Here is a 13,097-nt window from a genome sequence, read left to right as displayed (position 1 = left end):
AAAAAAAAAAAAAAAAAAAAAAAAAAAAAAAAACACCATGCATAATTTTCTTCCTTTCTTGGCAGTTTGGTAAATATTAATTGTAGTGCATTTGTCTCACGATCCTTTGTGCCCAACTATCTCAAGCAAGGCATAATCAAACAAGATGCTAATGCTTCCCTTTGTAGAGCATATGCAAAGCATACTATTGACTTTATCAACTAGCTAGTGCAGTACCAAAATTGGTGCCAAAGCCAAAGAGATCCACGTAATTAATGGTGTTGTTAATTTCAAGACAATTTATTATGGTGGCCTAATAAACAAGTAACCACCATCATTTTGATTGCATTGTAATCATTCTTATTGTAATAGTAATTCTTTTGAGCAAGAAACAATCGACCTTGTGCTCAATGAACATAATTACGAGGATTTGATCAGATTATATATAATACTCAAACATGTACGTGATAGTTGAAATATCATGCAATTTGGGACCTTATATAAAAGCCTTGCGCTTTACAATTAGTCAATTAATGTAATTTTTATTTGGGAAGGTCAAGGATATTCCCAGCATGCAAATAATTAAATTGAAAACATTAGACAAATCAGATTTTTTGATCAATAAGTATCTTGATCTTCTTTTGATCTCACATGCAGTCTGCTATGCTTTATTGATTCCTTCGGAAAATAATATGATTATCAAGCTCTATACTTATGGACTCCATTATCTAATACAAAGAGTAAGAGCATTCTTAAGAGCTTGTGCAAATTTTTTTGTTTATTTTAATATAAGAACATACTTTTTTCTATTTTACATACTCACTTTTCAAAACACCCTACTTTTGATTATCAAAGCATACTTTTTTCTATTTTATATACGCACAAAAAAAGTGACTCAATACAATAGGGCTGGTAAGCTGAATCCAAATCTATATATCATATATAGATGAAAAGAAACAGAGAAAGAGCAATAGGCTGCCTTTTCAGTTTTGTAGCATTTTTTTCATTGCTCTGTTTTGATGTGAAACTCCAATGTTTTTAGTTTAAGAAAAATTGAAGGCTTCTTTTGGGTGGCATCAAATGTTTAGGAAGGAGGAGTATGTGCCAAATTTGGGCGTGAGAGAGAGCAGCACTTGCACATGAGGTGTTTGATTATGTGTCTAACAAAAGTAAGTAAAGAAGTTTGGATTTTGAATGAAAATTGGAATTGGGCTCAATTGTTTAAGAGGCATGGGCGTGGCCCAGGTGGGGATGAATAATTTTATGGTTGTGTCAAAAAACTGTTATGATAGATGATTTTTCGTCTCTTGTAAAGATAAAGACAATACCATCCGTAATAACTTCCTCTAGCTAAAGATATAAATTATTCTTTTTATGTTTTGGAATCTAAAAAGTGGAAGTCAATGTTAAACTTAAAACTATTGAGTAAGAGACGAGTTTTATTAATTGTTTTCTCTCTTTAAATAATAAAAAAAAAATCTGATTTTTTTATTTAAAGGAAATAAACCTAAAAAGTTAGGAATAAATAATAAGAATGTTTTCACAACAAAAGTTTGAACCATGGCTTTAATTCTTCTCCCAATTTTTGAGACTAAAAAAGTATAATTTGTTTTACTTTGTTCGGCTTATGTCAATTCTTAATTTCTTATAATTCATTAAAAAGTATCTAACCCAAATCTAAGTTTTCCTTTGTTCTATATATCAAGTAGAAAGTGCAACTAAGTTTGCTTTTTTATGCAACTTTTTACTTAGGTCAAATCAGTTAGTACAACTCAAAACAACAAAGCCAATCCAACAAAATTTTTGACAAAAAAAATTAGTAGTAAACAGCTAACCTTATAGATTTAACTATAAATGGCAACTTTTTATTTTGAAATTTTGCATGTGATTAACTTATAAATAAATATTAAATAAAAGCATAGATCCAAGAATATAGTAACATAAACCAAACTATTTAGTGGTAATATCTCATAAAAATATAGTATTAATCCAAGTGCAATAAAAATTTACTACATTTAATATCTATATGACAAATTTAAGCAAGCATAGCAATTTACCGTTTATGAATAATAATAGAAAAACATGCATATATATGAACAAATTTTCAAAGTAACTATTAATACTTACAGCAGGAAGTGTAACGTCCTAGTCAGACCCCAAAAAAAAAAAAAAAGTGTGTAAGGTGAGATATTTTTGGGACCACACTTGCCCCACCTATCCATTCACTACCCACCACTCATCTCACACTACCAATTCATCACTTGGCCGGCCATCCCTTCTTCTTATTTTCTTTTCTTTCTTTTCTTTTCTCTTGTACACTCCTCCTCTTCACTCTCTCATCCTCTCTCACCGGTACTTCCATACCACCATCTCCACCATCATTTTTCTAGCAATGTCACTGGAAAATCCTTAGGAACCTCTAAGCATCTTCATCTTTTATTTGAGGTAAAAGTTTCTAATCTTTTTGGTGGGTTTATATGCTTTTGCTTGAGGTTATTTTTTTATCTAAGCTTTAATAATGATACCCATGTGATTTTTGAGCCTTGGAAGTAATATTTATGTGTTTATATGTATGAGTTTTGTATTGGTGGAATTATTTGATGAGTGGGTTTATGGTTTGTGCTAATGATGATTACCTAAGATTTATGTATGGTGGAAAATTTGGGGGTTTTGAGTTATAACATGTGATGGTTGGTAAATCCAATTTTTCCATTGCTATTGGGTTTATTTGGACTTAGTTGAAGTTCTAAATTACTTGTCTTGGAGGATATTTTGATTTTGCTTTCATGGGTCTCTTATTGATGTAGTGTAAATTTTATGGAAGCTAGTCATAATGTTAGAGATAATATTAAATGAGTTAACTTTATAAATTGGAGTTTATGCCTTGTGAATCAATTTGTTGAGAAACTTTGGAAGTGGAATATATTACTATTGATGAGATTAACTACTAGGCTTGCCTAATTAAGTGCTTATTTGGCAATTCCTAAATTGTAGCTAGATACAATTTTAAACTTTATGCTAATTGTGTTAGGTTTACTTGATATTGTTGAGGTTCTTGCTAATCTCCTTTGGAGCTTGGAGAATTAGGCCTTTTGCGGGTTGCAAGATAAGTAGCTTTTTAAAGGGATTTTTGAAAAATAACCATATTGTATAAATGTTGTTTTTGGGTTAGGCACGCTTTTGGAAATTACCTATGGAAACTATATTTTCCTAAAAACTATTGTGTCGTAACCTTAATATATATATATGATTATATATGAAAATGCATCATATTTGGTATTGCATTTGGGGAAATGCATGAATTGTTGATATGGAAAAATGAGCATCTTTTATATAATCTTTGATAAGGAAATCATGAAATTTATGGTATATTAGAAAATTTGAAGATGCTTATCTTGTCTTTTTATGTGGAAATGGATAGAAAATCTCTTGACAAGAATGAAGTTGAAAACCTTACAAACTTTGCAGAAGTTAGATTATTTAAGATTTTTCTGAAACTACCTGGATATAAACTATGTGTTTCAAAGTAATGTAATCTGTGAGCTTTATATGATTTTGACACCATGCCATGTGTGATTTCCCGGTGATCACCTGATTTGGTTTCGAAGTCTTTGTGACAATGTAATCAAATCCAAGTCAGTGCCTTTTCACTTTGGATGACACGTTCTTTCCTGCTGCTCATGGGGAGAAGAGGTTCATTGATTGTGTGTGAGTGAGGCTGCTGCCCACGGGGCCAAGAGACCACATGCAAGAGAGGTCCTATTTGACGCACTCTCTCTGTTGTCTATGGGGGGAGAGAAAAACCTTGAGGGTATGAGTGAGGCTGCTGTCCATGGGGCCAAGAGTCTACATACCAGAGAGAACAATATCATGTCAGTTGTGAATGGGTAGATCCCTTGACCGGTCTATGTGGTAGTGTGGTACATTTGTGATAATTTACCTTAAGAATATTATGGCTTTGGAAATTATATTATTAGTGCTCACAGATTATTGTATATAGTTTTATGGTATTATTTTGAGAAACTTTGTGTTTCATCATTTAATCATTCTTGTCACATTATTATTGAAAATGATCTTGCAGGACTCAGTTAGAAATTTCTCAAACTAAAACATGTTTTGTAAATTGTTCATTATCATGAAACTTGCATTTCCCTCACCCCCATTAATTATGCTACTTACTGGGTGTTTGCTCATCCCACCATCTAACAGTTTTTCAGATTTATTAGCTATACCTTAGGTATGGAGCTTACTTCTTTGGTGATGATTAGAGTGCTATGTTCAATTTGGAGACTGTTGTTGTAAATGGTTGGTGACTTGATCTTGCTATGTTCAACGAGACCTTAATTAATTCTATTGGAGGTGGATTGCTTGAGGTTTGTTAGCCCTTGGCGTGGCAAGCCTAGACTCGATGTTAAGGTCCTTATTCTTGATAAGATTGTGACTTTCTGTAAATTAAATCAGAGTTTTGTAATATATTCATGTATTATGTGGAGGCACATGATTTTTAGTTATTGTTCGTAAATGTGTTATAGAGCTCTGACTTGTAATGTGGAGATTTTAGTATGGTTGTTTATTCTTATCCTTTGGAAAAGACAGAAAAATAAAGATCTCCTATAGTTTGATTTGCCAAAAAGGAAAAATCTACTACTCTTGGGATGTATTTCTCATGGTTTGGACTCTTTTGGGTTTGGGGTGTGACAAGAAGAATTCAATTTTGACTTCAAAACACACCTAGGAAAACCTCCAAGTTAGCCTCAATTTCAATATTGCTAGAACTAAGGTCATGAAGAACTCATTAATGACTTCTACTATATATAGTTTATCCTATCGTATCAAAAAAATTAATTCCTTCTCCAACTTAAAAGAAAAGGAAACAAAGAAAGAAAAAAAACACAAGCAAGCAAGAAATATATTCTTGCTTGCCAACAACTTAGAGTTATATGCTTTTAATGAACTTCACAAGAGAATCAAAAACTACCTTCATTTGCACGCCTGAGAAAAGGGAAGAGAGTTATATACTTTTAATGGACTTCACAAGGGAATAAAAAACTACCTTCATTTGCACGTTCGAGAAAAAGGAAGAGAGTGTTACTCAAAAGGAAGAAAAAATTGATTTGAATATGACCAAAAGGAAATTAAAATAAGGAGGCAGAATAAAATTCAAAATTTGTACAAATGCATCACTCAAAGACCATGCCCAAAAGCTTGTAGTATAATCATATACAACAGGCAGTGCCCCAAATGTATGCCAATTGGTTCCTCAACATCTCCCCATCGCTCAAAGACTATAAATAATGGCTCAAAAATAATGTTAATTATGTCTGCACAAGTAGTATTTATTGTTGCTATTCTCTGTTGAGCCAAATTAGCTTAGCATTTTGGATCATTTTAGTCTGTTCGATCTAATTGAGTCCACTTTGGTCCATTAGATTTACTTTGGTCTACTTCAGTCTATTTTAATTACAAGGGGCTGCCTAACAAGCAAAGTAATGATACAAAAAGTTTACATTTCTAATGACAAACAAATTCCCAGCAATTACAAGAGGCAGCTTGCATTCACATTGGGTCTTCCAAATGTCATATGTTGGTAAGTTTTAGCATCAAAGCTCCAAAAACCCCCATTACTCGGACTTGTAAATCCGAAAAAATTTATAATTATGCTACAGGACCATCACATTGGTAAGTTTTAGCATCAAAGCTCCAAAAACCCCCATTACCCGGACTTGTAAATCCATTTACAATTGTGCTATAGTACCATCACAAATTTATGATGGTACTGAAGCACAATTGTAAAACTAAATAATACTTTTTTATTGTGTAGTAAGAGAAATAGAGATTAGAGAGAGAAGTAAGAAATATTTTTATATTATTTTTATTTTACTTTATATTATTTTAATGTGTAGTATGATAAAATAAAAGTTAAGATGTTAGGTGTATTGTAAAATATTATGATATAAATAATAAAATTACTTTTGAGATGGTAAAATAATTTTTTTTTTTATAGAAACCGGATGTAAACGCTCAACCAGCAAAGTTAAGGTACAAAAAATTTACATTTCTAATGACAAACAAATTCCCAGCAGAAAAAGGAATTTAAAGCTGATTTGACAGAGTGATAGAATGGAGCCAATAGATCCTGGGCTGATGATGGATTTTGTAGAGCCTTACAAACTGTTTTTGATTCACCTTTAAATACAACAAATTTCAACACTCAACAATGATCACTTGTAAAAGGATGGAGTTCATACTTCCCACAACCACAAGCATTGGTGGGGTTATCCACAAGAGTAGTACTCAGGGTTAGGGACAATTTTTTTAATGACTTGCTAAGATTGCAGTGATTGGTGTAACACCAATCACATATCAAATATCAATTATAATATGCTTACTTAACAATTATGTAAAAAAAAGTTAGATTATCTATAATTGGGTCCGGTTAATGTACCCTCTTAAGATATATATTAATAATTTATTTTAAAATTTTATAAAAAATTAAAAAATTTTAAGAAAAATTAATAATTCATTAATAATCAATTATAATTTTATGTCACTAAACTTATTGTATATCCATGACTTTGAGACTTCAGACATCTTCATCTGGACAATATTTAGAACAAAAACACAGTTCCCAATGAGATAATATTGTAAGATCCCCAAGCCTTGAGAGATAGGGACAAGATACGAATAATTGTTTTATTGGATTGCCCTTCTGGGAAGGTTATCCCGTATTCTGTGGGATTTAATACACGTGTTCTTTAGCCAATAAAAGGGCTACATTGCTGACTTGGTCAAACTTTGTCCTGTGGTCTTGTCTGGTTGCTAACTTAACTCTTTTGTTCTTTTGTCAATTACTTTATTTATTGATCAGCTGTTTAAGGTGGCTGTCAAACACACCACTAAATAGTAAAATTGATGAACCAGCTTTACTGTGAGACCCATCCGATATGGATTTTATTGAATTACTTCTCCAAATGTGTTTATTAGGTAGAATTGGGTTATATAGTTCTCCGCAAAAGCCTTGAATTGTAATTGGATTAGTCATTTATTTTAAGATATAGTATAGATGTAACTAATATTTTCCTTAAACGGTGATAAATGGTATTAGAACTTACTTTATAAATGATGCAAATATACATTTATTTATTTGGAGACCCATATGAGAATTTGTTTTACCATCATCTTCATTCTTTATTGCCATTTTTTGTTTGATAATTTAATTGTTACACACATAGCTTTCTTGAGGAATGAGATAAGGTAATCCATTTAAAGTTAAAAAGCTCTTTGTGATTTTTTATTGTCAGTCGACATCTTTGTAAGACAAAAAGAAAAAGAAAAGCCCAACACGTTTCTGAACCTGGCCTACAATATTAGGACATAGAAGAATGTAAGGGAGTGTACTGTAATTCAAACCAAGCAGGAAGGACATAGGGACTTGCCGACATGTAACTGTTCAAAATTAGTCAGCTTCAAGCTTCACTGCTTTACATGCAGCGTCTGTAATTAATAATTATGCACTTTTAAAAAGCAGCCCCTTCTCTGAAACAAAAGAAGAAGAAGGTAAAAGCAGCCGGCACCAACTTCGCCTTTTCTCTGCTTATAAATATGCACTTAACCTCAACCATTTCCTTCATCTCAATAACATCATTTCAATATCTTCCTCTTACATTATCTTTCTTTGTTAAACATACATTTCTTACTTGGTTCTTGATTACTTTGTTTCCTACTCTCTGTCTCACACAACGGTCTCTTGGGTTGTACAATGAAGATGCCTACACTATACTTCTGCTTGATTTTCTTTCTTGCTGTATTTACCATGGCTTCTGTCTCATCAGCATCACTGAAAGTGGGCTTCTATAGGACAAGTTGTCCTTCTGCAGAAGCAATTGTGAGAAAAGCTGTGAACAAAGCTGTGTCAAGGAATCCTGTCATAGCTGCTTCTCTCATTAGAATGTATTTTCATGACTGTTTTGTTAGGGTATAGCTTCTTCTCTCCCTTATTTTTATGTCAACTATATTTTAAGTTTCTCAATAAAAATTAAATACACCATTTTCTCTAGCACAAAGTCTATATTACTCTCATTGTCATCTATTGAAACTAATCATAATTTTCATGTTATATGTTTCAGGGTTGTGATGCCTCTATCTTACTTGATTCAACACCTGGAAACCCAGCAGAGAAGGCAAATAGAATCAACAATCCAAGCTTGAGAGGCTTTACAATAATTGATGAGGCAAAGGCAGAACTTGAAGCTCGATGCCCAAAAAAAGTCTCATGTGCAGATATTATAGCATTTGCTGCACGTGACAGTGCTTACAAAGTTGGAGGAATAAATTACAGAGTGCCATCAGGACGCCGTGATGGCAGGATATCGCGTGAAATTGAGCCTACCCAAAACCTTCCATCACCTTCCTTCAATGCCAAGCAACTCAAAGATAACTTTGCTAGAAAAGGCCTTAGTCTTGATGAAATGGTGATACTATCTGGTGCACATTCTATAGGGGTGTCACATTGTTCTTCATTCTCAAATCGGCTATACTCTTTCAATGCAACACATCCGCAAGACCCTTCAATGGACCGCAAATTTGCAAGGGAATTAAAAGCCAAGTGTCCCCGACCATCGAATTCCAGAAATGGACGTGATCCTACAGTACCATTGGATGTTCTTACACCAAACAGGCTTGATAATAAGTACTACAAAGATTTGAAGAATCATCACGGCTTGTTGACCTCTGATCAAACTCTTTTGCGTAGCCGTTCAACGGCGGGGATTGTGAGGAACTATGCAGGAAATGATGCAGCTTGGGCTAACAAGTTTGCAGCAGCAATGGTGAAAATGGGTTCTATTGGTGTTCTCACAGGAAGAAACGGTGAGGTCAGGAAGAACTGCAGGGTTGTCAACTAGATTATTTGGTGTCTTTGGCACAAATGGCGGGAATTTTCTGACTCTTTTTGTTCATTTTTTGTTTTCATTGTTTAATTGTTGATTCATCAAAGTGTAAATCTGCTTTGTGAAAGTTTCATAGTTTTGTTTGTTTGCCAAGGATATTCTTTTTAAAACTATGAAAGAATATTCATTTGGATTGATCAAATGTTAATTGTTAATCATTAACATTCACTTGTTTGCAACTTACCAATTAATGTGAATGCCGTTATTTGAGTCTTTGGAAATACCTCACATTTGTGGATTGGATACCATGTAAGAAAGACTATGTTTTAATCCCTTAATTATTGAGCAGTAAATTAAATTATTTAAGCCAATTTACTGGATTATGTAATCAGTATTAACACAGGTTATTATCACAACCCAACATACCATCATATATAAAGTAGTACTTTAGTAAACAAAATGCTTATTATTTTTTTTATAGAAATTATTTCAATTTATGATATCCGTTTCTAATGATAGTTTTTTATTATTAAACTCAGACACTAATTGGTTTTTGGTGTAAGCAAAGATTGAACCCCAGATCTCTTATTCAATCATTAGAGATTTTATCATTTGAGTAAACTGGAACCAATTTCAGTAAACATAATGTAAATGATACAACAATATGGCAATGAAGTAAAAAATTAATAGAGAGCCTCCAAAGGAAAAACGGGGTTCTCTAAATAAAATTGAAGTTCATAATTTGAGATAAATCCTTATCCCTAGACTCTACGCCTATTGGATGACTTACTAGCGTGACCACATAATCAGCCTTAGGCCGCTTGAACTCTTCCATTCTAAATACCTCCAGGTAAGAAACATGCTCTCAAATTTTAACCAATAAGGTTATTTATAATCAATAAATAAAATAATATTTTTTTATCAAATGAAAAACAAACAAAAAAGAGAGAGAAATGTTATGTTCATAACATTTTACACTACACTTTTACAACAAATATGCTATATAGTCTGTTATTGATGGTAAAAAAATAATTATAGTAGTGGGTTCAAATAGAAAACAAGAAGCAACTTAACACTTAGTATTTAATTTGTTATGAAAAATATTATGAATATTGCACTTCTCAAAAAAAAAAAAAAAAGAGTAGTAATACTCAAAAAAATTTACAACATTTTTCACAATAGTTGAGTTAGCAAATTTATATTAGTTCTCATCTAGGTTCACCATTAACATTATTCTTTTACTTACCACTATCAATCTGCCACATCAACAAGTGTGAAAAATTTTGTCAAATTTTTTTTTTTTTGTGTCTATAAACTTTCTAAAAAAAGAGAAAAAAATTCTACATGGTTCATGTTAATTAGTAGTAATTTTGCATCTAAAACAAGATAATCAGTTCTCGCCTTAAGCCCCCAAATGCATTAAGCCGCTTGGCTACTTGCAAGACTTAAAGGACTAATTTGAAGATTTTATGATTTATCTTTGCAACAACACATTGGGATGACTCTGTGGCTTCAATTCTTGATCTGCACTATGTCATTAACAACACTATAAATAATAATTCTCTTTGCTCTTTGTACTCATGGGTTGAAGATTTCTAGATTTAGGTTTCTCTTTTGTAGCACACTAGCACACAACATGAGCTTTCAAAACCAATGAATAAGTCGTCCTTAATAAGCCATTTCTTTTTGATAAGCATCACATAGATATAAATACTACGCAGTCACTAGTGATCCTTCAATTATCTGTGTGTCAATCAATTCTGTTTTAACCTTCAATCGAAATCTTGTGCGCAAGGAGAGATCCAATCACTTATCCTTATCCGAGATCAATGATGAGTTTTATATCCCATAAAACTGTCATTTTCATATTCATAGCCATCTGAATACAATGCTTACTAGATTGAATATATCGTATTGTTGTAAACCCCAAAACATCATTTTGGAATTTGAAACAAAGTCTTCCAGTAAACATGACATCTACATATCTATATCAATATATATATATATATATATATCTAAAAGCTGAAACATAGTATTTATTGTTGCTACACTTTTTTTGAGTCATATCAACCTAGCGTTTCAGTCAATTTTGGTTCACTTCAGTCTGCTCTGCCCAGTTTGGTCCATTCAAATCACTTCCGTATATTTTAATTATAAGAAGCGGCCTAACGAGTAGAGTTATGAGAATTTTTTTTTTTTTTTTTTTTTACATTTCTAATGACAAAAACAAATTCCCAACAGAAAAAGGAATTTAAAGTTGATTTGATTTGATAGAGTAATATAATAGAGTGAACAACTCTTGAGCTAATGATGGATTTTTTTTTTTTTTTGGTTTCCCACAGTGTTTCCTCAAATCTTTCAACTAGAGACTAATAATGGATTTTGTAGAGCCTCACAAATTGTTTTTGAATCACCTTCAAATACAACACATTCCCAAAAAAAAAAAAAAAAAAATACAACACATTTCAACACTTTTCATGGTGGAGATAATTTCAACATCTTGAAGATCATTATTGTTGCAACCATTGGAACTTAAAAGAAAGCAAGCGGGGAGCTTGTAGCTGATTGAAGAATTCAAGAAAGAAGTATCCGTGGATTCGGAGCCTGCGCGTGGTCGTGTCAGGAAGTTCTACTGGTGGGTAGCATTAGGAAGTCGAGCGGGGAGCTTGTAGTCCTTTTGTACGAACTTCAATTCTTTCATAGTGAATTCAGGTTAGCCTTGAGGATCGGTGGGTCAAATCCTCCCCAGGTTTTTACCGTGTGGTTTCCTGGGTGATCATATCTTGTGTTATTTATTTTCCGCTGCATTATTATATCTTGATATGATTGTTTGGATTGTTTTAACCTAGAATTGCTTAATTTGACTAAGTAACAACTTGGCTAATTAATCTAGGCTACGCAATCTGTGTGTTTAAGGGGTCTAAAACTGTTCAAGTGGTATCAGAGCAAGGTAGCTCTTTTTGTTTGAGATTCTTTAATCTCTGAGCTGATCCTTGACCCTGTTGTCATGGAGCATGGACACTCTCTGTTTGTTCCTCCTCATTTTGATGGGAACAACTATGCCTATTGGAAAGTAAGGATGAAAGCATTCCTGAAATCCATTGATGAAAGGGTTTGGAAACTCCGTGAATACGGATGGGAGAAGCCCGCTACTCCTGTGAGTGAGTGGCAAACTTCTGAAAAAGAAGCAGCAAGCTTCAATAGCAAAGCTATGAATGCTATCTTTAATGCTGTTTCTATGGAGGAATTTAAGAGAATCTCTAATGTTGAGGTTGCTCATACTGCTTGGAAAATCCTCCAAACTGTGCATGAAGGCACAAAGGCAGTTAAGATAAACAAACTGCAGCAATTAACTTCTAGGTTTGAAAACATTAGGATGTCTGATGATGAATCCTTTGATGAATTTTATGCCAAACTGAATGATATTGTTAATTCTGCTTTTAATTTGGGTGAAATCTATGATCAACCTAAGATTGTTAGGAAGATTCTTAGATCTTTAACTGAAGACTTTAGACCCAAAGTGACTGCCATAACTGAAAGCAAGGATGTGGACTCCATCCCTGTTGATGAGCTTGTAGGATCTCTTCAATCCTATGAGTCTGACCTACCTAAAGTAAACAAATCCAAATCAATGGCTCTTAAGTCAGTTGATGATGTTGATGGTGGTGGATTTGATGATGAGCTCTCTGCTACAGAGATTGCCTATCTTGCCAAAAACTTTAAGAACTTTCTTAGGAATACAAATAGAAAGGCAAGAGGTACTTACACTGCTGAACCTAGAAATTTTAGGAAGAATGATCCCACTAAGGTTAACAATTTTGAAAAACCTAGAGAAAATTCTGGTCAATCTTCTAATAACTCTTTGGGTCCTCAGTGTTTTGGCTGTCAAGGGTATGGTCATGTGAAGTCTGAATGTCCTACATTCTTAAGGACTAAGGGTAAAGCTATGGCTGTAACCCTTAGTGATAATGAGGTTTCTGATGATGAGTCCGGTGGTGACGAGGATGGAAACTTCATTGCTTTCACGGCTACTGCTATAGTCAATGAAGGCATATCTGCTGAAGAGAACCCTTCTGATGGGGAACTCTCTGAAGATGCAGATCTTCAAGAGGCCTATAACAAACTTTGCAAAATTGCTGCAAAGGATGCTATGAAAGTTGATCTTGGCCTAAAGAAAATTGATTCTCTTGAGCTTGAAAAGAGAAATTTGCTTGTTAAACTGTTTGATGC

At 33.2% G+C, this 13,097-nt stretch overlaps 1 protein-coding gene and 1 long non-coding RNA gene across 2 annotated transcripts; both read left to right on the top strand.

Annotated features, from left to right (window-relative positions):
- The first annotated feature begins 2,245 nt into the window (after nucleotides 1-2,245).
- LOC112030483 (uncharacterized) lies at nucleotides 2,246-4,002 on the top strand. Its single transcript, XR_002884874.2, has 2 exons — nucleotides 2,246-2,424; nucleotides 3,588-4,002. It is a non-coding gene; the product is annotated as an uncharacterized LOC112030483 (long non-coding RNA).
- A 3,496-nt stretch (nucleotides 4,003-7,498) lies between these two features.
- LOC112030480 (peroxidase 5-like) lies at nucleotides 7,499-9,150 on the top strand. Its single transcript, XM_024063164.2, has 2 exons — nucleotides 7,499-7,954; nucleotides 8,106-9,150. The coding sequence occupies exons 1-2, from the start codon at nucleotides 7,739-7,741 to the stop codon at nucleotides 8,880-8,882; spliced, it is 993 nt and encodes a 330-aa protein (XP_023918932.2). The 5' UTR covers nucleotides 7,499-7,738; the 3' UTR covers nucleotides 8,883-9,150.
- Nucleotides 9,151-13,097: the final 3,947 nt, after the last annotated feature.

The sequence above is a fragment of the Quercus suber genome, unplaced genomic scaffold (genome assembly GCF_002906115.3).
Source record: "Quercus suber isolate HL8 unplaced genomic scaffold, Cork oak 2.0 scaffold_78, whole genome shotgun sequence".
NCBI lineage: Eukaryota > Viridiplantae > Streptophyta > Magnoliopsida > Fagales > Fagaceae > Quercus > Quercus suber.
This window is presented reverse-complemented; position numbering and strand designations above follow the sequence as displayed.